General features: G+C 45.3%; 1 protein-coding gene across 2 annotated transcripts; it reads left to right on the top strand.

Annotated features, from left to right (window-relative positions):
- The first annotated feature begins 457 nt into the window (after nucleotides 1–457).
- Nucleotides 458–23266, top strand: LOC147620240 (uncharacterized). 2 transcript variants are annotated; one of them, XM_086772722.1, is made up of 13 exons: nucleotides 458–1003; nucleotides 1192–1266; nucleotides 1358–1439; nucleotides 1647–1676; nucleotides 1842–1927; nucleotides 1998–2073; nucleotides 21418–21537; nucleotides 21653–21760; nucleotides 21902–22050; nucleotides 22126–22324; nucleotides 22460–22601; nucleotides 22742–22874; nucleotides 23048–23266. In XM_086772722.1, exons 1-12 carry the CDS (start codon nucleotides 792–794, stop codon nucleotides 22870–22872), a joined length of 1410 nt encoding a protein of 469 aa, XP_086628848.1. In that variant the 5' UTR covers nucleotides 458–791; the 3' UTR covers nucleotides 22873–22874; nucleotides 23048–23266. The 2 variants fall into 2 exon arrangements, with proteins under 2 accessions (XP_086628848.1, XP_086628847.1); XM_086772721.1 differs by having other exon boundaries at nucleotides 22742–23266.
- Nucleotides 23267–25479: the final 2213 nt, after the last annotated feature.

The following is a 25479-nucleotide window of genomic DNA, read 5'->3' as shown; positions in this document are numbered from 1 at the left end:
TGGAAGAGACCACGAGAGACACATCCAATATAGTCACATGATGACTTTACCACATTACAATTGAGTCTTGATCTTGTATCCAATTGAGTCACATTATAAATAGTCTTGATCTTGTATCCAATTGAGTCACATGATGACTTTGCTACATTATAAAGAGTAGTCTTGAACTTGTATTTGCATCCATCTTGTTGAGTTGCATATTCGTTGAGACCTCCTTGGTTAGGAAGGCATAGAATTTCCCTCAAGGATGAGTTTCCCTTATCAAGCTTACATGGTATTGTTTTTAGAGAGCTTGCAAGTATTTTTAGTACATTTTCTAAATCTTTTCTACTTTTTATGGCTTTCTCTTGATTTTCTAGTGCAATTATTGGCAACTGAATCTTTTTCTTGTTTTTTCCTCCAATTTTTGCTGATTTGCAAAATCTCTTGATTTTTTAGTGTTTTTTCTATAATATATATATTGAGTTTTTTCCCTCAATTTTTGCGAGCTTATTAACCATGGGAAGTTCCAAAAAAGTATTATCCTCTGCTAACTGTTTCAACGGTTCTTTAAGTTTACTGGGCAGTGCGCATTACAAGCCAGCTACTTGAAGACCGCAGCGGGTCTGTGGCTATGGCGTCCCATTTAGTCACATGGCTTGTGGGCATGCGTGAGGCTAAAGGTAATGAATGAGCATGGGAATGGCAGAGAAAATAACAGTGACTAAAATGGCACAGCATATTACTGGGCAGGAGACAGACATATTTGTAGCTTGGAATGGGAGCGTGGTGCTAGAACCTAGTTTCAGGACATGCAAGACCATACCTGGCCTAGGGTCACCTCTCCAACTTTGACACCGGAAATGATGTCTCTGCAGAAGCTGCAGCCTAAGCATCATCATCATCCTCACTCTCATCATCATCAGCATCATCATCATCAGCATCATCAGCATCAGCATCACCACAACCACCATCCATCAGTGCTACATCCCAATGCCCAGCTCCCACCCCTTCCTGCCTCCACGTAAGTTCCTATTTCTTGTGTTGTTGGGGGTTTGATCAAGGTGAGGAAGAATCTGACCCTCCACGTTGCCTTTCCCGCATGGGGGAGGGGGGTTAAATGCTTGCCTTTTTTCTTTTTTGGTGTGGGTTTTGAAGCATATGTCATGGATTTTCTAAAAGCCTTATCCATCTTCTCATCATGATGGACAGTATAAGGTTTCGGTGCTACTGGAAGACTATCATATATGATGTCCTGCAAGCTCGCAAATGGACGGAAACCGAAAGGTGTTCTTTGAAAACCCTAACAATGAAAGAGACCTTATTTGTGATTTTTTTGAATATGTAGCACATCGCTCTTTATTTGCATTTCAAACAGTGACCTCGACTGGGACTTCTTCTGGTCGGATGTAAGCTGGATGCACGATTTCTTCGACCATGTCCACCTGGCAGACCATCAGGTCCAAGTTCCTGAAACTTCCTGACTGCAAGCTCTCATTCATGTCTTGCCTCCCTTTTATAAGACACTTTGGATGACTCAGAAACCTGAAATTTGCATCATTTTGGGAATGCAATTCCCATGTTTTTAAAATTTTCTTTGGTAACTGGTTGCTGATGCAAAAACTTGTGGTCTAAAAGGGTGAAGATCTGACTTGGTTTCCTTTCAGAGAATCAATCACTTCCGAAACTACTATGAGGTCAATTATCGGTCTCTAAAACTGGGTATTTCTATTTGAGAACAATACAAAGACAGGCTCTAGTAAAGTTTCTCTCAAGGTGGATAGGTCATAGCTGATGATCATTCACACTCTGGTGTGTGAAGACCCAAAATAGTGAGGACCTATTCGGTTGCATGCTTGCAGCTCACTAGAAAGGATTTGCTTATCAAGAACCTAAAGCGCATGAAGAAGATCCTCGAAAAAGAGAACAAATTACCTGAGGCTGCTATGTAAGATACAATCACTCACGTTTGAGATTTTCGGAATGTGTAAACCGATAACTTACTGGCCTTTTTGCAGGTATAATTTCTTTCCTCCCACATATGCCTTGCCGGCAGAGTATGGTCTCTTTGTGGAAGAGTTCAGGAGAAACCCGGTGAGTAGCTTCTGTGATGTTAAAAGTTTATGGTGATTTTATGGTTGATTAGTTTCCTTTGAAAATGCATTCATGGTATCCTTTAGGAAAGGAAACAGAAATCACTTTAAACAAAATAATCGGAGGCATTAAATGTACTCTTAGGAAAAGGAAAGCCACAAGATGCATTCTTCAGTAAGGGTTCTTGTCTGTTGGCCATGTGACCTAGCCCAAGTACGAAAGACATAAGGCTGAGAATAGTTGCTGCTGTTAGTAATAAATGACATGCTGAGGTGAAAGTCCATTGTGGTAGAGACGTTGGGGAGACCAAGAGCTTGAAGCCTATAAATGTGCCAGACCCAATATGGGTGGTCACTGAGATCATATGTGCATTACAATAAACCAAAGTATGTGTTTTTTGCACTAATTGAGAAAGTCAATTTACACAGCAATTTACTTTTCTATCATTTTGTCATGTGCACCCCGCACTTGGGTGCCACGTGGACATAACTGTACAGGCAAGTGCACGGTTACCCCGTGCCCATGGACAAGGGATACTAATCCCTTCCGGGGGTAGCCCAAAGGGATGCCCAGTCTCCTACGTGCAATCTACATGCATCTACACAAATGCCCGGTATGTGCTTGCAAACCACATACTGACATCATTCCAGAGGGAGACTCTTAGTACGGACTGGCATTGCTTCATGTGTAAGATAATGCACACTTGACCAAGACCATGTACGGGACTCACATGACCTTGGACACTTAGAGTGGAACCCTAGCTGACTCGTCCCGGACTGGGCTCACATGGGACCAGGTCTTACACCTGCTGTACAGATATGTCCACATGGCATCCAAGTGGAGGATGCACTTGACAAGCACATTGAGAGCACTCTACTGAAAGATGTATGCACAAGTCAAAAGACTCAAGCATACATTGGAACTGTTTTGTTTCGATGCTGAACTGTGTAAGAATGAAATGATTTCTGGATGGGATTGAGGGCACCTTATATATGCTCCCCTGTTGTAACTCGGTTTGCTCATATGCTATCAGTCTTTTTTTATTTCTCATGACAAGCTGAAAAATGGGATTTATGCAGGCGCCTTTAACACGTGTCGAATGTGGGTCTTCTACTGCTGGCCGACAGGCCCTTTTCTAGGTTGGCATGCTGGCCGACTATGCAAGGGCTCTGGCCCCTTTTGTGGCTCTTGGGCAACCCTTATGGGAGCCCTCTTATGGATGGCCCTAAGGCTAGCCAAAGCCTATGATATCTAATGCTTCTACATTGCTAGTTAACACTAGCATGACCTAAATTCTTTGTTCTTTAAGTGGGTTAAGTGACACATACCAACACCTACGGCTTCAAATGTGACCTACGTAGCTCGTGCTTGACATGTTCTTGGACTAGGGGTCACAATGAGGTCACGGCATTGGACAAATAAATCCTAAAAAGGTTCTACTTGATGTACAAGTGTTGCAACTGATGATGAGCCATTGTGTCACATAGCACCTCAGTGCATGCGTCAAGGCGACGGATCTCCTTGACCAGCCTATACTAGGGAGAGGTGCTTTGTAGGCTCTTATTGCTAAGGAATGCATATGAATATGACAATTTTGCCGATTTGCCACTTGTGAGACGGCATGCCACATGGCACTAGTGGGCTGCCCACATGGCTTTCCGCCTGGCCAAACTTGCCCGACCTGTACTATAGGTGAGGTGTGTCACATTCTCCCCCACTTGCATTTCAGCTACCCTCAACGGCACGGTGTCCATATAAAGTGCCCTCTCATAGAAGGAAAAGATCCAAGCAAAGCTTATCCATGGTACCCAACATGCCGAACTCTATGAGACCACTTTGAATCTAGTGCGAAGGCTTACATTCTGTCCACGCTGCGTTAGCACAAATACCTGCAAAGAAACATGCAAGTGGCCAACTCTCACTTGGATCAGCACTTTTCGATTGTCCAACCATCCATAAAGAAACACTGCAAGCTCCTGAGTATCCTTGGGTAACACACAGGAAGAACACTCCAGAAAAGAGTGCGACAAAACTTTGCTATCCACACTCCAATGACTAATGCATCGGCTTAGATGGATCACAATACTTGTTTGCACCAACTTCAATGCACTTTGAAGAAAGAAAGCAAAACCAAGAACAAGACTCCATAGAAGACCTGCAGCAAATTTGTATGCATCAGTACTACTTTCTCGGCACCTGCATGTCTAGACCACCATCTTGTGGAACATACTCCAAGTAATACGTCCACTGATACACCAAAGCAAAGACTCCGGCTGTTGTTGGTATAGTCTCCAAAAAATCTATGCATTGTGAAGACATATCCCGCATATCCTCCCAAGTCTAGTGATATGTTTTCTTGTGGTGCCTCCATGATACCAAAATCCACCCAATGCAAACAGCAAGTGAGAAGAGTCCTCCTATATTAGCCCATAAATTGAAGCAACTGTCATTGAGGCCAAAGATTCTCCACCTAGTGCATATGGCAATCATGAAGAGTCTCCCTTAGAGACTTGACCAGATTTCACATGCAGTTACGGAGAGGGACTTTATATACAGAAATGGTATCTCTTGAGAGACACCTCACACCTCACACAGTATGTAAAGTTCTTTGGCAAGTGCTTAAGAACTCTTTGCCCGGACTGTTGCTTGAGCTTTTCCTACCCATGCTCCTTGCTTGCTCACCACCTCATCATCAATAGACTGCTAGTGTCGAAGTGTGTTCCTATGGCAGCATATGTGGAGTCGGAAGGACCATTTCACATGCAGTTATGGAGAGGGAGTTTATATGCAGAAATGGTATCTCTTGAGAGACACCTCACACAGGCTGTAAAGTTCTTTGGCAAGTGCTTAAGACCATCACGAAGTACTTCTTCTATGTGCCCTCCATCAACATGGGTTTCATCATCCCAAGTCATATTGGCATGGAAGCATCACCGCAAAAATGGTGGCATCACCGGCGTTGAAGGGGGGGGGGGGGGGTTCTTCCTCGAAATCCTTTTTTAATTTTTATGTGTGTGTGTGTGGAGAATTCATAAGTTAGGGCATGTAGAAGTTAGATCCTTAGCATAGGTCTTGTAGTAGTTGCATATAAGTGCATTGATAAGTCTATGGGCCAGCCAAAGGCTGTGGCTCATAAGGGCAATACCCTAGCCATAGGGGGCATAGGCAGCCAGCCGGCAGCTTATAGGCGTCCCCTATCTCAATCGGCCAACAAAAGAGGCAACTAGACCTTAGTCGGCCTGCGTCTTGTCACCAACAACACGTCGGGCAGCAACTAACAGTCAGCCATTTGTCCAATATCTGCTGGCCGACAGCCCTTCTCTGGACCGACCCGCATCCCTACGCCATATAAAAGCAACACTCATTATTCAGCCTAAATCATCCATCATTCAAATGAGTTTTCAGCGTTCTCTAGCAGTCCAAGTGTACCTACAGCCACTAGCTCCCTTGTGCATACTTTCAGCTGCATTCCCAAGGCTTCCATGAAGAGCATCTTCAGCATTCAACCAGCGCATGTGCATCCCTTAGTTTTGGGATTGCATAGTGGTCATTGAAGAGCAATTCAAAGCAGCTTGGATAGCATGTGGATCAGCTTGCGTTTGGTCTACTTCGTCCTTGCGTTTGGCAATCCTTAGTCATCATTCATATTCATTGTAAAAGTTCTCCAAAGAAATATAAGCAAATACTCTTGCTTGTAGAGAGAGGGGGGCGGGGGGCTTTCAATGGGTAAATTGGGACCCAATATTGTGTCGACTACTATTTGCTTTCTCTCTCTTCTCTTCTCTTCTCTTCTTTCTTAAAGTGGAATTGCATAGACTCACGGGTATAAAGAAGGCTTTGTTGCGCGTTATGACGATCAACCTATTGCATGCTACATTCTCCCTTCTTCTTGGGCTTCTCATTGTCATTCTTATCAGCATCTTTACTAGAAAAGGTAGCTGAACCACCATTAGGCTTCTTGCCATTGGTAACAAATGCTTTGCCTTTGCCCTATGATCTCTATGCTTTATGCCAAACCTGTTCACCCTGGATTTCTCCTCTTGCTGGAGTAAAGACACCAACTCATCAAATGAGAATGAGTTGGGATTGCCCTTCATCAATAACTTGAGTGTAGTGGCAAAACTGCGATACGTGTCAGGTAACTTATTGAGAATAGTAATGACTAGAGAGCTGTCTAGAATGATCTCATCAATGTTGGGAAGTTGCTCTCGAAGGTCTTTCAACTTCGTCAAATACTCAGCCATACTCAACAAGTCAAGCTGCTTCTTCAAATAGACCACACGAGTCTCATTGCACACTTGGTAAAGTGCTGCAAGTGCATCCCAAGCCAACTTAGCAGGGACACATGAGCGTATGTGAGGTGTAATGCTCCTCTTCATTGATAGAGCAATGAGAAGATGTGCCTGTGCAACACGGGCATCCCACCATTGTTGATCCATGGTAGGGAGTGTGGGTGCCTGAATGACATATGACCGCGAAGTGTCAGATGTAGCCGTACTTTGGCCACCTCCATGAGTAGGAGCAGCTAGCTGCTGCAAAACTTGCGAGGGAGGGCGGACCTCCTCACTTGACCATAGCCCATAGGCTCTTGGCAACCAATACGTGCCTCATCATGTATGCCTACAATAGGTAATTTGTCCCATCCAATTAATTTGTCCTGAGCTATAAGCATGCCAAATACATCATTGCCAGCCATTAGAACCTGCAAAAGACTCTCTGTCCCACACCAAATGCAAGTGATCAATACACTGCAAAGGTGATGTCCACTAAATGCAACCTGGATGGCTACTAGTTGGCCCGCTGATGGTTGAAACCTGCAAGTGTAATAAAAATGCAAGTGTGGGGATAGAGCTTACCCTTCAATTGTCGATTTTGGAGGCGTTTGAGGTCAATTTGCAAAACTCCCAAATCCCTGTGTGCAAAGTAGTTTTAATTGCCCGATTTTGTTCAAAAATCGAAAAAGGCCCCAATCTGAGTTGAAACCCTAATCTATGTGCTACAAAAATGCTTCAACAAGTACAAGCGGGTATTACAAGTACAGGCAGGTACACAAGTGTATGAGCAGGTACAATCGGGTGCAAGTACGGCTATAAGTACAAACAACATGAACGACAAGTATGTCGAGTCGCAAGGGGATGTGTGGGCAAGTACAGACATCACACGCGTGTACAAATAGGTATTGGAATCACGCGTGTATGGACTGTACTGCGGCGGAGAATGTACAGATGAGGAAAAATTGTTGGAACGTGCACGTTAGGGTTACCCTAGCAACACAACATTTGTAGAGCTCAAAGAGAGAGAGAGAGAGAGTGAGAGGTGCATGAAAAAAGGTGATGTAGACCCTCTGGAGATGATATAATCCAACATCCACCACCCGTTGGGCCGCGGTCCCAGTCGAGACATTATAAGAGGATACATGCGATATTGGCACGCCGTAGTGTGGCACAACCTCGGCGCTTCAGCCTGTCTATGCTAGATCGACCTATGCGAGACATTATGGGATGAGTCTATCTCAGCTGCTTCCCATAGCCTACCATTTTTCCAGTTCCACACTTTTATCAGATATGCCTTTTTCTGGCAGTTGTATCAAGCCACTAGTTCCTCTTTGGCCACATGTTATAGCTAGTTGTTTTTCAACTTATGCTTTTCATTTTCTACTCAGTTTCCTTGAGTTTTGGATGTATTGGTATTTTTGTCTCATAGGCCAATTTGGCCTCTTGTAGACATTAATATTTTTCTCTCTCTCTAGGCCAGGACGAGAGGGATCATATCCTAAGCTTTCTACTCGATATTATGGACCCTTCAAAGTGATTGAAAAGATCAATGAAGTGTCCTACAGGCTTGCTTTATGTAACGCGCGGAAGCTCTGGGAGTCTTCTTTCAGCCCTAAACACTCCTGGCAACATGCTGATGCAAAACGCAGATCTAGAGAGAGAGTAGAGAGAGAGAGAGATATATATGCTGGAAAATTCAGTATATTACTATAGTACAAAAAGGTACTTGTCTGCAGCCCTAGGCTGCCTTGAAGAAAAGGTGATAACACCCAAAATTCTGTCCCCCTATGGGACTCCTACTGACCCAATCCCTAGGGGATTGAATGGTTCTAACAAGGAGCATTCTGGCCTATTTATAGGTCTTTGGCATGCTTGGGGGAACTGGCCGACTGCTGGTTGGCCAGCAGTCTTGCCCCTCTTTAATCCATAAATTCCAACGCTGCCTTTTGGTTGGTCCAGCCGCCTCTGGTTGGCCAGCCGCCCGCCTTCTGTAAGCAGCCGACAGTCCCTTTTTCCTGGTTCACCTTCAGCCGACAGCGCATCCTTCCTTTTCCTGGCTCCAAGTCCAATTATTTACCTTATTTGCTCTCCTTGCTCCAACTTCTGGTTCTAATTTGTCTTTTTCTGGATGCCTTCCTCTGGACTAGCCCTGAGAAGGTACATGGCATTGATCATGCACATGACATCCCCCTCTGCTAAACTTGATGACGGGATTCCAACTTGCTCTTGGATGACTGTCATCATCCCAGATCTTTTCCCGAAGTCCCTCTGTCATCCATCCATCCCTGACAACCCTTTTCTCTGAAATCCTGGCCTGTTCTCCAAACCACTCTGTCTCAAACGAAGATCTATGCATCTGTTCCATCTAGTCCACAATCCATTCCTGCCCTGACTCTGGACACCGTCTTGGTCTTCATTTTAAACCGGCCTTCAGAAAGCAAAGGGCGGTGAAAACAAACACTCGCACATAAAACACGCACATAAAACACTTCAACACCATTGAGGACCTAGAAAAGGAAAACAAACAGGGGGAGCTAGAGTGCTCCTGCAAATAGTACACGGACACCGATTGGCCCCAAATCGCAGTGGCGCCCCTTGCGGTATTTCTTTAATAGATTATAAGAGCTTTGATTACAATATAAGGCTGGGAACTCAGCCGTCACAGTAGAACCCCTGAAGCCTGCAAAGAACCTGCATCTGGCTTCTTGTTCACTCGGCATCCACAAACAAGTCCAGCCATTGTTCACATCGAAAGATTCTCTCACATTGAGTTTGCATACAGAAGCTTTCTCCCATGATCAAGGCTGCCACAACCATCCATAGCCTCTCACACTATGAACAGCATCACACCCTGACACATCCAGTGCTTCTGCATCACGTAACACAGACTCCCAAACTCTCTCAAAAGAGAACTCGTATCACAGCACAGCATATCATACAGTCGACACACCTGTACAAACCCTCTCTACCTTCCAAGGGTACTATCCATCTCTGTCATCACGGATTCCCTGTCCCCTGTCCAATCAGTAGCAAGGCTGTACCAAGCATGTGTCCATTCCTGTACCCTTTGCCTGCATGTGACCTATCTCCTGGAGAAACCCAAAAACATGTTTCTTCGAGAAAACCTACGACCTGTTTCCACATGAAACCCTTAGGCCTGTTTCCCTTTGAAACTTCTGTCCTGTTTCCATACATCTAGTTACCTGTTCCCTCATGAAACATCTGGCAACATAGAAATGCCCATAACTATAGGTCCCACTGTTCCTTTCTAGCAAGAGAAAACAATCTGCTCCATGAGCACGCAGCCATGCGAGCTTGCATCACTCCCATGCCAAGAAACATAACCAAATGACCTGTACTTGCAACCCAAAACCCAAGTACATTGCTGAATTTGCAGCCAAGCAAAAACAGCCCATAAATTGTCCTGTTTCCATCCTCTGAACTGCCAAACCCTTCCTCTCACAAAGGGCTAGAGAGAACCACTCTGGAACAGTCTTGAGCCAGTGAAAAGAGAGATTCCGAAAGACATCACCAGCAGTCCCACTTGCTCACAAAGAAAGAGAGACTTACAGTCTTTATGTCGCTTTCCACAAGAGAGAGAAGGACACGAGGAAAAGCCCGGAATTGTCTTGTCCTCTTGTCTTGCAGCCGGAAGACTGACAACCATCTTGTCAAAAGCAAAGGAGAGAGAAAGAGATGAACTTGTAGGCGCCTGTTTGCTCTGCAGCCAGAAGTCGACCAGCTCTTCAAGAACTAAAGAGAGAGAGAGAGAGAGAAAAGAGTCTCGAATCTCTGTTCTGTAGCACAGCCAGCATTCAGCCTTTATGATCTCCCTCTTGAAACCAGTCCTGAATTCTGCGTTGCCTACCTACAGTCCCTTCAGAAGGCAAGCATAAAAGAAGCGCAGCCCTGCAGCCCCTGAAAGAAACGCAGCCTTGCAGCCCCTGCCTGTATGCGCCTCTTTTTCAAAAAACTCTCCACGCCAGCAGCCTGTATGCGCCCTGTTTTCCGATAGAGTGCTCCTGCAAATAGTACACGGACACCGATTGGCCCCAAATCGCAGTGGCGCCCCTTGCGGTATTTTATTAATAGATTATAAGAGCTTTGATTACAATATAAGGCTGGGAACTCAGCCGTCACAGTAGAACCCCTGAAGCCTGCAAAGAACCTGCATCTGGCTTCTTGTCCACTCGGCATCCACAAACAAGTCCAGCCATTGTTCACATCGAAAGACTCTCTCACATTGAGTCTACATACAGAAGCTTTCTCCCATGATCAAGGCTGCCACAACCATCCATAGCCTCTCACACTATGAACAGCATCACACCCTGACACATCCAGTGCTTCTGCATCACAACACAGACTCCCAAACTGTCTCTCAAAAGAGAACTCGTATCACAGCACAGCATATCATACAGTCGACACACCTGTACAAACCCTCTCTACCTTCCAAGGGTACTATCCATCTCTGTCATCACGGATTCCCTGTCCCCTGTCCAATCAGTAGCAAGGCTGTACCAAACATGTGTCCATTCCTGTACCCTTTGCCTGCATGTGACCTATCTCCTGGAGAAACCCAAAAACATGTTTCTTCGAGAAAACCTACGACCTGTTTCCACATAAAATCCTTAGGCCTGTTTCCCTTTGAAACTTCTGTCCTGTTTCCATACAGCGAGTTACCTGTTCCCTCATGAAACATCTGGCAACATAGAAATGCCCATAACTATAGGTCCCACTGTTCCTTTCTAGCAAGAGAAAACAATCTGCTCCATGAGCACGCAGCCATGCGAGCTTGCATCACTCCCATGCCAAGAAACATAACCAAATGACCTGTACTTGCAACCCAAAACCCAAGTACATTGCTGAATTTGCAGCCAAGCAAAAACAGCCCATAAATTGTCCTGTTTCCACCCTCTGAACTGCCAAACCCTTCCTCTCACAAAGGGCTAGAGAGAACCACTCTGGAACAGTCTTGAGCCAGTGAAAAGAGAGATTCCGAAAGACATCACTAGTAGTCCCACTTGCTCACAAAGAAAGAGAGACTTACAGTCTTTATGTCGCTTTCCACAAGAGAGAGAAAGACACGAGGAAAAGCCCCGAATTGTCTTGTCCTCTTGTCTTGCAGCCGGAAGACTGACAACCATCTTGCCAAAAGCAAAGGAGAGAGAAAGAGATGAACTTGTAGGCGCCTGTTTGCTCTGCAGCCAGAAGTCGACCAGCTCTTCAAGAACTAAAGAGAGAGAGAGAGAAAAGAGTCTCGAATCTCTGTTCTGTAGCACAGCCAGCATTCAGCCTTTATGATCTCCCTCTTGAAACCAGTCCTGAATTCTGCGCTGCCTACCTACAGTCCCTTCAGAAGGCAAGCATAAAAGAAGCGCAGCCCTGCAGCCCCTGAAAGAAACGCAGCCCTGCAGCCCCTGCCTGTATGCGCCTCTTTTTCAGAAAACTCTCCACGCCAGCAGCCTGTATGCGCCCTGTTTTCCGAAAAGCTCTCCTCCCCCTTGCGCTGCCCGCCAGCCTTCCTATTTCCCCAAAAAGCACACGTGGCCCCAAAATAGCATATGGGCCACGTTTTTCTTTAATGAAGAGCTTTATAATAATTTTTAAAGGTTTTTAAACCTTTTTAAGCTAAAATCCCTTTGCCCCCTTTCACACATGGGGTTGTCCACACATGGGCTCCCTTTTTGACTCCAACCTGATGCCATTCACACTGTCCACCATGTCCCCGTGCACATCTGCATCTTGTCCAGAGAAAAACACAGGGTCATGACATTCATTCCTGAGAAATGAGTCTGGCACTCTCACATCACCCTTGGAGGATAACCTCCCTTGGGACCGTTGCCCGGGAACCTATCTGGCTTACAGGACTGCCATCCCCTTTGGCTTTGTGGTACACCACCAACAAACCTCCTGGGAGTTCTTCCCGGTTCTGTGCTCCTTGTCTTGGGCTTCGTATCCATGTACTTTCCTGTACCTTGGACCTGTACACCGTCATATGGGACTGATTCAGTGTTTAGCTTTGCTGAGCCTGATGCTCTGATACCAATGTAACGCGCGGAAGCTCTGGGAGTCTTCTTTCAGCCCTAAACACTCCTGGCAACATGCTGATGCAAAACGCAGATCTAGAGAGAGAGTAGAGAGAGAGAGAGAGAGAGAGAGAGAGAGATGCTGGAAAATTCAGTATATTACTATAGTACTAAAAGGTACTTGTCTGCAGCTGTAGGCTGCCTTGAAGAAAAGGTGATAACACCCAAAATTCTGTCCCCCTATGGGACTCCTACTGACCCAATCCCTAGGGGATTGAATGGTTCTAACAAGGAGCATTCTGGCCTATTTATAGGTCTTTGGCATGCTTGGGGGAACTGGCCGACTGCTGGTTGGCCAGCAGTCTTGCCCCTCTTTAATCCATAAATTCCAACGCTGCCTTTTGGTTGGTCCAGCCGCCTCTGGTTGGCCAGCCGCCCACCTTCTGTAAGCAGCCGACAGTCCCTTTTTCCTGGTTCAGCTTCAGGCGACAGCGCATCCTTCCTTTTCCTGGCTCCAAGTCCAATCATTTACCTTATCTGCTCTCCTTGCTCCAGCTTTTGGTTCTAATTTGTCTTTTTCTGGATGCCTTCCTCTGGACTAGCCCTGAGAAGGTACATGGCATTGATCATGCACATGACACTTTACCCAGCCATTGGAAGATTCACAATGCTTTTCATGCGAGTCTTTTGCGGAAGTATGTGGGGCTAGATCCGGAAGAGCCTGTCACAGAAGATCCGCCCGAGATTGATGAGCTTGAGGAGATCCTCTAGCCAGAGCAGATTGTATTTCAAAAGGAGAGAAAGCTACCACAGGGAAGCTTTCCAGGAGATACCTTGTGAAATTTAAGAACTACTTACCCATTGATGCAAAGTGGGTAGATGAGGATTACTTTGTTGATTGTCCGCAGCTTTTGCAGGCATATCTTGAGGCTTTTCAGTTGAGGTCAGTTGTTTAGAAACCGGGGGGATGTCACCATTTGGTCCATCTCCATTTCTGGAGCCACTTCTATGGGATTGTCACTCCATAGAGCGGCCAGATTTGTACCATGTTCACATGTGGCCAGGCGAGTGTCCCATGTGAAAGGGTCAATCAGTTGGTGCCTCATAGAAGTTTTGTGCCATCCATGTGTGACCAGCATTGTGCCATATGGACGGGAGCCTGCTTGCTACCATCTGTGTATGACCAGGATTGTGTCTTATCCATGGGACTGTCACTCCATGGTAGGACTAATATTTATGCCGACCTTGTCTATGGGATTGTCACTCCATAGGAAGGCCCGTGCCAGGACTAGTGTTTTGCCTATGGGAATGTCACTCCATTGGAAAACCAGGACTTCACATTTCTGTCCCGCTAGTTTTGTGCGCGACAATAAATCCTTGTACAAGTTTCATGAAAGGGAGATTTCGTCCATTACATGTGCACATGCATTTATGTTTGCATGTATAAACTTTTTTTCGTATGACTTGTTTTCGTGTGTTTGCCTGTTATGTCATGCCAGTACACTGGACGGGGACGTTCCCAATGTACTGTGGGTGTGTTGTCTGCTAACGAATTGGTGTGGCGTGTGAACAGGTGATAAGTATTGTCCTTTTTGACCTTTGCAAATGTAAAATCCATTAAGTAATGTAAACCTTAATGTTTATAAGGTTGGGTGTTCACACACATTTGAAACTTTGGCTGGACATTTGATTTAATGTGGGTGCCCAACATTATTAAGGTTTAATAATAATATTTATAACATGTATTGCATGGAGAAATATTTCTTCCCCACACGTGGATGGTTGGTGGGAGAGTAGTTGATGGAAAAGAGACGCTTGCTGTACCCGCTTGGAACTAGCCCGTGTGCAGCCTTGTATCCGCCTCTGTTTTGTTACCTTGTATCCGATTGTGCATGTTGTAGCTGTACTTGCTTGAACTGTTGTACTACCTGCAAGTGCTGTACCCTATTGTACCTGCTACTGAACCCGTGTGCAATCCTCTGTACCCGTGTGCTGCCCAGCATCTGCTGTAGCCCTTTTACCCGTGTGCTGCCCAGCATCTGCTGTAGCCCTCTGTACCCGTGTGCTGCCCAGCATCTGCTGTAGCCCTTGTACCCGCCTACAGTATTGGAGTGCATTAGAAAGGGGATTGGTATAACTGAATTTAAATCCTTGTCAGGTATTTATTTCTGTATTTTCAGATTCAGTTATTATTAAAATTAAATGCTGTTTTTACAAGTCATGTCAGGCAAAATATAACACCACGTTGCCTTCATCAAATAAGGCCATCGGGATGGTGACTTCTCCCATGATTACCCTAACCGCGTCCTCACATTTTGAGCAGCCAGTGAAGGTCATTTGGGTATGAGGAAAACTGGGAGCAAAGCTGACTCGTAAGCACTAGGTATTACTCCCTCCGTGGTGTTTCACCTTGCCAAGCGTTAGTACGGGCGTGCCTGTTGGTGCACGGTCCCGGAAGACCAGTGAGGGCAAGAGTTCACCCAGTGAAGGTGGGAGACTACTTGTGACTTGGTCTACTCCGACCACAGTCATAGGAAACGGGGAAACGGTGCCCCGAAGCTGGGAAACACCGTTTCCCCACGTCAACCTCACCGAAACGGCAAGAAAAGGGGGCGGGGGTCGACGCTGCTACGTGGACTTTTTCCGCCCCCCAAAAAAAAAACCGTAAGGCTCCGCCCATTATTACTTCGCTGCTACCCACGTGGCATAAATAAAACAAAAACGATGGCTGGCCCGTCCGTAACAGCATGCGATGCCCGTTGAGAAAAAATGATGGTCTTCGCCTCCTGTCCGTTGCTTCCTTCCTGTTGCTCTCCTTGCAACTTGTCTCAACACCACACCATATAATCTATAGTACATTGTTTGTTTTGTACAGTGTACTTGTCACAAGTCCCTAGAGCTGAGATTGAAATCGCAAAGCTCCAGCACGGTCCTTACTCCCCCCCTTTCTCTCTTTCCCTCTCTTTCTCCCCTTTTAAAGCAAGGCTGAAGTCGGAGCAAGGCTAAAGTTGGAGCAAGGCACTTCTTAACTTGGTCCTCTACAATCAATAAACGAACCTTGTTTTTTTTAAATGATCATTGACTTTTTTAAAAATAGATGGGAAGCTTCTTAATTAAATTGCACCTTTTTTTATTAATAACAAGTCCTTTTTCAATTAGTCCCTCTCTTCTTCTTATTGTGCTGCATTCAATAGTTTGCACTAATGGCATTCTATGAGCGGCGGCGTGGTTGTCGTTCATGCGTGGTGGCTGAGCAACAATACATCGAGACAGCTCATTGTCGATGCCCTTTGCCTCTTCGAGAGAGCCTGACATTGCAAGAGGCAATCTCTAAGAGGGCTCGACGATGTCATTGCTCTCCCATGTGGTTTTGGGATGATGAAGATTGCTTGCTATTGCAAATGGACCCAAGACACACTCGAAGACGAGCCCCCATGTGGCGAAACCTACAGCTTGTAGAAGAACCTGCTGTGGTCCTAGTTGATGCTAAGGCACCTACTAGTCATGAGGATCAAGACAATAAAGCCCATGTAGAAAGTCACCTGTTGTAACTTGTATTGCCAAATACTATTGCTAATGTTGAGTGAATAAAGAATTTTATTTTTCTCCGAACTTTGTCGGCTCTATTGTGTACTTTCTTTTTTTAGAATCTCCTTATTTTCCATTGCAATGACCCTTGTTCCTCGGTCCTTCTTTGCAGTATTTGCATCCATGGCCTCCATGGATCATTCCACCTCAAAGAAGTCTAAATCTACGGAGTGGTCTTGGTGGGATGAGGTCTTGGTGGAGGGTGCCACAAAACAAGAGGCGCGAAAAAGTGGACATGCAAATATTGTCTCCTGACAAAGTCAGATAGTGCAACTCGTATTCGAGCACACTTGCTTCATCAGCATGGACAAGACATTGCATTCTGTACTACCAACATCACGAGTGAAGCACGAGAGGAGCTTCGTCAGAAAGACGAAGCAAAGCGGGCATCTTTTCATGGGCTCGGAGAGCAGGGGTGGGACTAGATCCTTCCACATATGTGGGCACTTCAGGACAAACCTCTGGAACCACTAGGTCTTCATTTGGTGGAATGCCATCATTTTTTGGACCCACTGCAAGTCCATTTGGTGCACCACCACCAGCAGTGGGTGCGAGGGGCACTGTTCGATCTAGGCAGAGTACACTTCAGAGTAGATGGGACCCAAAGAAGGAGGAGGTGGATGGTAGTGTTGCGCGCTTCTTCTACCATGATGCCATTGCCTTTCAGGCTGCTCGTAGCTTCTACTTTAAGGACATGGTGCGCAAGATTGCAGAGTATGGATCCACCTACACTTCTCCATCATCAGAGGCATTGAGAACCACCTTACTAGCGAAGGAGAAGGGCACAGTTATTGCAGCAACAGAGATTGTTAGGTCCTCTTGGGACAGGAATGGCATCACACTTATTGCAGATGGCTGGAGCGACACTCGGTCCAGATCCATTCATGGTGTCATTGCTTATTCCAGAGGGCAATCTTACTTTATCTCATCGCATGATGCATCCGAGACAGGGAAAAGTGCAGAAGCACTCTTCCAAGAGTGGTCAGCAGCCGTACAAGCGGTGGGTGGAGAGAAAGTGATCCACTTTGTAGCTGATGGAGCGAATGCGAACAAGGCAGCCGGCAGATTGTTGTGTGACAGGTTTCCTCATATCACATTTTCTATATGCATGGCGCACTGCCTCAACAATCTTCTCAAGGACATCGGGAAGTTGGATTGGGTTGCTCCCATCATAGAGCAAGCCACCTAGATGGTATCCTTCATTTACAGGCACACTTTCTTGCTGGTTGAGTTCAGGAAGAAGTCCTCTAGAGATTTGCGCAAGTATGGTGAAGGGATCTGCCAAAGCATTGGCTCTTCCAAACCTCCTCTTGCAAGCCCTATAATCTGCCAGTTGATCCTTGATAGTTCTCTGCTTTGCAATGTCAAGCTCAAGTCTCTCCAAAATCATGTCCCACCCATCTGCCACCTCTGAATCTGTGTATTGATTGCCTGCTTGAAACTAGGGAAGCTAAACACCCGCTCGGAGAATGACAGGCGATGGAAGAGGGAGGGCTAGAGAGGAGTGGGGAGGCGGAATCGGGAGGTGGCAACAGAGAAGCAAAAGGGCACACATAGGGAAAAGCATAGAGGGGGCAGGGGGAATGCGGGGCTGGATAAGCAGCAAAGGAGAAGGTGGGCTGGCGAGGCTCAGCAGAGCGGAAGGGCCACAAGCGCGGGAGGGGGCAGCTGAAAGGGCCAGGGCTGCAGCGATGGTGGAAGGGCAGGGGCGGAAGCTGAAAGGGGGCTGTGCGCAGGGCAAGAGGATGCCGCCTAGCGCGAGGGAAAAGAGGGAGGGGGGGGGGGTGGCTTGTTGATGGGGGGCGCGAGGATAGGGCTAGGTGATGGGGGACTGCAAGTGCGCAGGGGGCTACTGGGAGCTCCAACACGGTATTTCAACACCCATCAATGCATATTTTGATGTGGGGTACCTTGGATGAGCCTTGCTTGGATCTTTTCTTTTTATGGAAGTACACTTTATGTGGACACCGTGCAGTGGAGGACAGCAGCAATGCAAAACACATCTCACTATTTGTATATATATATTTTGACATGGATGGAGCTTCCACATGATCATCGCGGGCTTCTCTCTCTCGCGCTGCTGCTGCTCGTACCTGCCTGCTGCAGTAGCCCGTACTTGTACTCTACACCAATTGTATTCTACACCAATTGCTCCAGGCGTGACCCAGATGGCCTGTACGTCACCATCTGCCTTCAGCCCAGTAGTGCTCATTGCTGTACAGCACCTCTACCTTGCTGTACTACAGATGTGAACCTCTGTACTATTCTGTATAACCTGCCATACATGTACAGCCAGGTACCATACCTGTGCGGTACGTGTGCCATACCTGGCTGTACCTGATATGTACCTGCAGCCCGTACTTCTGTTGTACCTGCTGCACTTACCATGGGTGTACTTGATGGCTGTCCCAGTTGTACTTCACTTGTACCTGCTGATTGTACTTGCAGCAGTACAATCAGATGTATTTATACCGGCCGCAAATTGCTGGTATCACAGAGAAGAAAGAAAGCACCCTATTGCTCTCAGAATCTGGCCGTACAGCTGCGCCTACCTTCCGCACATCATCTGTACACCTGTATGCTTCCGGTACACCTACATACTGCCCATACAACCGTACTTGCCCGTTCATTCGTACCATGCTCGTACAGCTGGATAGCTCCTCATGTACCTGCTATGAGTACTTCCGTGCAATTCTAACGCTGACAAACTTCTGTATATGCTGATTTGTGCCTCAACAAATTCACTGGTAAGAGCATTTATTGGAGTTAAATCCACTCTACATCTGCATGCTTGATCGTTAAAGTCTTCTATGACTCGGCTTAGCACATGCATGCTTGTGTATGGATGCGAGTGTAGTATAGATTCTTGTGACAACAAGTGACTTGGTGGAGAGCGAGGCTCCCCCCCCCCCCCCCCCGCCGAGAAAAAGATCCTTCTATTAGTTAATGAAAACCAGCCACGATGGGCTAAATACAACCACAAAGGGCTAGATACACCCTCACCTCATGAACAGGGCGGGGATCAAATAATTAAAAGACGGAGAAAGATGCACTTCCTCTCCGGCTGGCCGCTCTACGAGGAGAAGGCTATCTCATACAAGGGGAGGGGGGGGGGAATCACCTCCTTTATCGGTGATGGACTCCGCAGGCAGAGTGTGGGTACCCTCGATGGCTTTGTTGCATCTGGCACACCATATGTGCAGTGCTACTGCAAATCTCCCATCTCTTACATGAGCCCGGTCTCCAATGGTCAGTAGATGGGACCGTGACTAGTACTACCGAACTACGGAGGTGAGAAACCTGAAGGACAAGCCCCCACCATCCTCCTCATAAGCCCTGGCAACCTCAACATTTGTGGCCGAAGCGATGGTGCCCCATGTAATGATCCGGGTCGAGGCCCTATCCATCATGAAGATGCGGAGAATTCGCTGCCAAATCTACTGAGCCTTTAGGCAATCCCAAAGACAATCTCGCTAAGACTCTTGAGGGTGGTCGCACCTCCTGCAAGCTGCTGGTCGACCTCCAATGGCCAACCACGTGCCAACCGCCAAGCTCTTGTGTGCCATTAGCCAGAGAAAGAGGGTTAATACGCTGGGAGAGGCCCTGTGACTGCCAATGTATTGCTGCTGCCGGGGTGCCATCTATCTCTAGCATTTGAATCCTGCGGCCTAGGCGCATTGTATATGCAAAAAAGGGGGCATCCAGAGTCTCCTCCTGATCAGCTGGATGATGCCAAGTCTACTCTCCCGGGTTCCACTGGAGGTGCATGAGAGGTCGGTTGTCCCACATCCATAGCCGCTCCCTGGTCACCTTGGCCGGTGTGGGGTCTATGTGCCACTCCCATGCCTGAAATCCAATCACCCTCACTCTCTGTAATGGAGAGTAAGGCTTTGCACTCGTAAAGCTTTGGATTTCGACAATCTAAATGGACACAACCATGTTTGGTATCTGTTTTCAGCGAATTAAATGTCATTGGAGATCTGGCATTCATTGTCCATTCACTGTGTTCGTGTTTAATGGCCTTTTTATTATGGGCTCCTCCTAAGTAAAAGCATTTACACTTGTATTTTTTGGGCATTGCGCCTGATATCTCGGTCATTACACATTACACCGTTCCTCATCTCATGACCATCGCAGGCTTCTTTCTGTCGTGCTCACTGCTGCTGATACCTGCCTATTGCAGTCCATACCTGTACCTTACACCAGCTGCTCCTGCTACGACCTGTACAGCCTGTATGGAGGTGCCACATCACCATCCGCATTTAGCCTAGAAGTACGCAGCACCTGTACCCTGCCGTACTACAGGTGTAAACCTCTTTACTATTCTGTACAGCCTGCCGTACCTGCATAGCCCTGTACCATACTTGTGCTGTACCTGTTGGCCGCACCTATGCTGTACTTGGCCATACCTGATATGTACCTACAGTCCATACTTATGCTGTACGGGCTGACCATAGCTGTACATCTTTACCCATTGATTGTACTACTTGTACCAGTTGTACTTGTTGATTGCACCTGCAGTACCATGTATTTGTACCAGTTGTACTTGTTGATTGCACCTGCAGTACCATGTATTTGTACCGGCCATACTTGATGAATGTACCGGTTGTATTTGTTGGATGTACCTACTGCACCAGTTGTACCTTGATTTTCGGTGAAGCTTTTGAAGGTCATTAGGGCTGCCTCTCTCTTGGCCGCGGCCCGTCCCTCGACATAGCTCTATGGGGTTTTTTTTAGATATTTTCCAGTTGTCTTACCTGTTGATTGTACTTGTACCACTTTGGGCTTGTTGATTGTACCTGAAGTACCATGTATTTGTACTGGCCCGTAGTTGATGATTGTACCAGTTGTACTTGGTACTTGTTGACCTTGTCAATACCTTGTGAGAGTTGTGGACATTGAAGATGGGCCTTTATTCTTTATGGATATCTTGGGTTCACAGGAATCCGTGGATATGCGGACATCTTTTTTTTTTTTTTCCCGGAAAATATGTGGACATCTTTTAGGACATCGTACTTTGTATTACCAAGTGTGGAAATAGAAGAGGCCCCCAAAACTTCTCCCAGACTGGTTACAGTCCAGGCTTGATTTACCAATTCAAGCAGAGTTGTGGGGGGCATCAAGGTTTTAAAATCTTTCTTTCGAGTCCCATTCTGCTACAGATCTTTCTTTCCCACAGTTATGGCCTCCCACCTTATTTCAACTCAACTCTCGTCTGTACTTGTAATACATCTATGATCATTTTGTCATCATATTAATGTCGTCCACCACCACTTGATCTATGCCATGAAAGTTGAGCATATTCAGAGACATCATGTGCATTTTAACAGATTCATCAAAATTCCCTAGTCACCTTGTTGGTTGTCTTTATTATCTCTCTCCATTTGCATGCTAATTGCTTGTGATCATGCAAGCTTTTAACAAACCATATAAACATTGCATTGATTTACAACCAGGGAGTATGGATCATGAAACCTGTTGGAAAAGCACAAGGAAAAGGTATCTTTCTCTTCACAAAGCTGGCTCAAATCAGTGAATGGAAAAAAGACTATCGCTGGAAAATAGAAAACCCTCAGGTTATTGCAACTTATGTATATTGGCAAAACAATTATTGGTAGATACCCTTTATGATCTCCTAAACATCATTTTTTTTTGTTCAATTTCCTCCTTGATTTGTTTTTCCTTGAGCAGGTGGAAAATTACATTGTGCAAAAGTACATAGACAAGCCTTATTTGGTTGGTGGCAAAAAATTTGACCTGCGGATTTATGTTCTGGTGATATCGTATGCTCCATTAAAGGTGACTATGGATCTCTCTTTGATTTGTAGAATTCATTTCTTTCCCATCCATTTCACAGATATGGATGTGACCCTCTTCAAGGGGGGATGTCTGCCATAACCTCTATGTATATGAGTTATGGCTCTTGGATTCTCACTGCAGGCATATCTATATAGGTCGGGTTTTGCAAGGTTCACGAATACACGGTTTAGTATGAAGAAGGAAGACATCTTAAACAATTATGTCCATCTCACGAATTTCTCCATTCAAAAGCACGCCCCGACGTATGATTCAAAAAGTGGCACAAAATGGTGAGGTCCATGTTGATTAGTTAATGTGGCCTAGTCTCTACACACTTGTGTAACAGTTCGAGGTGCATGTCTTAGGCCACTGTACAACTTGAAGCTACACATGATGACAAAGCATGGGGAGAAGGCAGTCCATGATCTTTTCCATCAGATAGAAGAGCTGATCACTAGATCGCTCCTGGCAGTTCAAAATGTCATAATCCAAGATAAGCATTGCTTTGAACTTTATGGATATGATATTCTTATTGACGAACTCTTGAAACCTTGGCTTTTGGAGGTAGACTACTCTTGTTACTTTGGAAAAAACAATTCTAAATTGTGTTGCTTCTATAGTATAGTGTGAAGGATGGAGATGGATGGTGTGTAAGATGCAAACCAACCAAAACTCAACGAATGTGCATGCATGTTGAAGGTTAATGCATCTCCAAGCTTGGCAGCTGATACCCCTTCAGACTATGCTTTGAAATATGGCATGCTAGAAGACTTACTGACAGTCATTGATATGGAGCGTCATTTGACACCACCACCACCACATGGCTCTTTGAAACACGTAGGTGGAAAAAATCATCCATTTTTTGATTACCGTCTTAGGCCCAAAATCCTCCCACAGTTAAAAGATGATCCTCTCGTTCCATTTTTTTTTCATTTGCATTTCTTTTACTTTTTAATAAATGGGCTTAAACATTGTAGGTAGGTGGATTTGATTTATTAATTGAACAAGGAAGAGATGACTTGAAGTTTGTACCTTCCCAAGCTTTGCTTGGATGCTTCAATGATAGAGTGGAACAACTCAAAAAGCTCTTCAATAATCAAGCGCAACAATAGAGGTGACAATCGCTTTGTAGTTCTCAAATTACATGATTTCTAAATTGTTCACACATGAAATGCTCCCTGGAAACATTCAACCATAAATTGCATTTGATCTTTGACACACACATGAACTCCTTTGAAACATTGGGCTTGAAATTACAATGGGGCTAAGCAAGAAAGTGCTTCTTAGGCTATTATATGAACACCTCGCGAATGGGGATTTTATATGATTAATTTCGAGGATTTATAGAACAAGTCTCTGTGAACCACATGATTCGACGTTGGCCCATCCTATTGTAAGGCGCTTCACCGCCTGTCCTATTGAAGGCTCTTCACCATCTTACCCATATGTAACGGAAGCCCATTCTTTGTAAGACGATGTTGGAATCTATGAAGGACCTTTTTAAAGTTTTGGCTTGACACCAAGTGTGAACACTAGTCGTTTGTATATAAGCCAATTTTAACATTAAGCAATACACATTGTTAGAAAAGACTTCTATTAAGTATGAAAAAAGGCATACAACAATCACGGCTATAAATCGAAATAGAATAGAAAACCCCCCAATATGTAAGGTGATCTCAGCCACCATTGAGGAGCATCATGGTGTCATGAAAGACCTCTGGGACTAGACGAAAAGAAAATGCCATGGTTGCACTCCCGCATAAATACAACGCGCTTTTGCCTACGCGGAATGAGAGGACCCCTGAATACATGCTTAGGTAGGTTTGATTGCAGGATCTCTCTTTGAGCTTCCTCCCTATGCATCCCTTGGGAAATTGATACAATGTAGGAATTTTCTTCTTGCTTCCATCTAGGTGAAGAAAACTCTTCCTCCACACATGGGCTAGCACACCCACACCCACAACTAGGAAGTTGCAACTTGTTGTCTAAGGCAAAACTCTTGAATTGGACATATTCTCCCCCCGTTGGGGGAGTAGTCCAAGAACTTAGCTCCGATTTCCATCCATTTCTAGCTATTGGGTCTACCCAATATTACCTGAGATCACCCTCCGAAATTGGAGTCTTAGATATCATGGATTTTGTTGTTTTTGATCTTGTTATGTAAACATTTTATTTGTGGGCTTTGGAAGGGGGAACATTTAGTAGCAAAGAACACATAAAATCAACAAAAAAAAAACCATTAAGCATCCTATTACATGCATAAATCATTTAATTATGACTAGAAATAATAATCACTCCCATAGTCCAAGAGACCATGAAAAATGAGAAGAACTAGGTCCAAACAAGTTTCAGGAAGTCCACAATCATATCGTAACATGAAACTAGAAAGATGAGTAAAACTTGATGTAACGTGAAACCAACAAGATACGACATGAGCCTGAGGTTAGTTGCACTTAATATTGTGCCAAACAATTAAAACCGCCTTGAAGTCTTTTAACATCATACCTAACCATGTCTCTGGATGAGTTGCTTGTCATAAAATTTGTACCAGCCTTAGTTTCCATTGTCCTTTTCAACCTTATTTAGAGTGTCCTCACAAGGACCCTACACCAACTCCCACATGCTCCAAGCACTCCAAATCCTATACCTAACCCCCATGTCATTCCTTATGGTGGCACATGCTACACATGTGGATTCAGACATGCTTATAAGGATTGTCCCAATAGAGTGACAATCGTCCTAGTGACAGAAGCATCCTTATGGGCGAAAATGCCCACAACTGTAGATTCAAACATGCTTAAACATCCTTATGGTGGCACATGCTACAAGTGCAGGTTCAAACATGCTTATGGTGGCACATGCTACAACTGTGGATTCAAACATGCTTATAAGAATTGTCCTAATAGGGTGATAATCATCCCAATGTGGCAAAACCATCACCCACTTCGACGAGCCTTAATTTGTCGAGTATACAAGGAACCCTTATTCTTATAGTTCCCCTTAAGCCATCGCCAAGATGAGAGCACCAAATAAGGGAACATCCCAATGTTGTGAATAAGCAAAAAGCTCAGGCTTCAACCTAGGAACAAGGAACTAAGGAGCCTGAAGCACAAGCCCCAAAGGCTAATAGCCCCTAAAAAGGCTAAGGGCTAAAGCCAGAGGTCCAAAAAGAAGAAGACATGGAAGAGTACGCAGAAGCATAACACTCGATCAGTTGAAAGTGGTTCGGACGAGAGCTCCAAAGACAATGATGTCATGATCATTGAAAGTGGTTTGGACAAGAGCTCCAAAGCTGCCTCCCTTGTTAAAGATAGTGATGTCATGATCATTGAAAGTGGTTCTGACTAGAGCTCCAAAACAGCCTCCCTTGGGAAAACAGTAGGCGATCTTTCACTTAATACATCTCTTCATGAGAGAAGAAACTTATTGACTATGCTAACCTCCCCAAGAAATGTAAAGAGTATCCTAGCCCGATATTGGAGTTGGAGAGGGAGCTAGTAAAACAAGTCCAAGAGCTTGTAATTTTGCAAGTTGCAGAGGCTGATCATCAATATACATCTAGTGTTGCAACTATTTGAGGTGCTTTTTGTACAAAGTGAAAAACGAGAGGATATTAATTTTTTGTGTCACATCTTCCTCACCCCGGGTTGAGATGAGGTGCACCCATCAATCTGGATTTGTACTCTTTGGTGTACCTTGAGACTGAGAACCTGTTGCCT

The sequence above is a fragment of the Cibotium barometz genome, chromosome 32 (genome assembly GCF_041138505.1).
Source record: "Cibotium barometz isolate CiBa-2024 chromosome 32, ASM4113850v1, whole genome shotgun sequence".
NCBI classification, from domain to species: domain Eukaryota; kingdom Viridiplantae; phylum Streptophyta; class Polypodiopsida; order Cyatheales; family Cibotiaceae; genus Cibotium; species Cibotium barometz.
The sequence above is the reverse complement of the archived record's forward strand: the minus strand, read 5'-3'. Positions and strand labels throughout refer to the sequence as shown.

What these genes read in the sequence shown, in the direction of transcription:
- LOC147620240 (XM_086772722.1), top strand. Translation starts at nt 792, where the DNA reads ATGCAAGACCATACCTGGCCTAGGGTCACCTCTCCAACTTTGACACCG. An exon ending in AAATGGACGGAAACCGAAAG is followed by an intron (nt 1,267 to 1,357) that starts GTGTTCTTTGAA and finishes CATTTCAAACAG; the next exon opens with TGACCTCGACTGGGACTTCT. An exon ending in TCCACCTGGCAGACCATCAG is followed by an intron (nt 1,440 to 1,646) that starts GTCCAAGTTCCT and finishes GTTTCCTTTCAG; the next exon opens with AGAATCAATCACTTCCGAAA.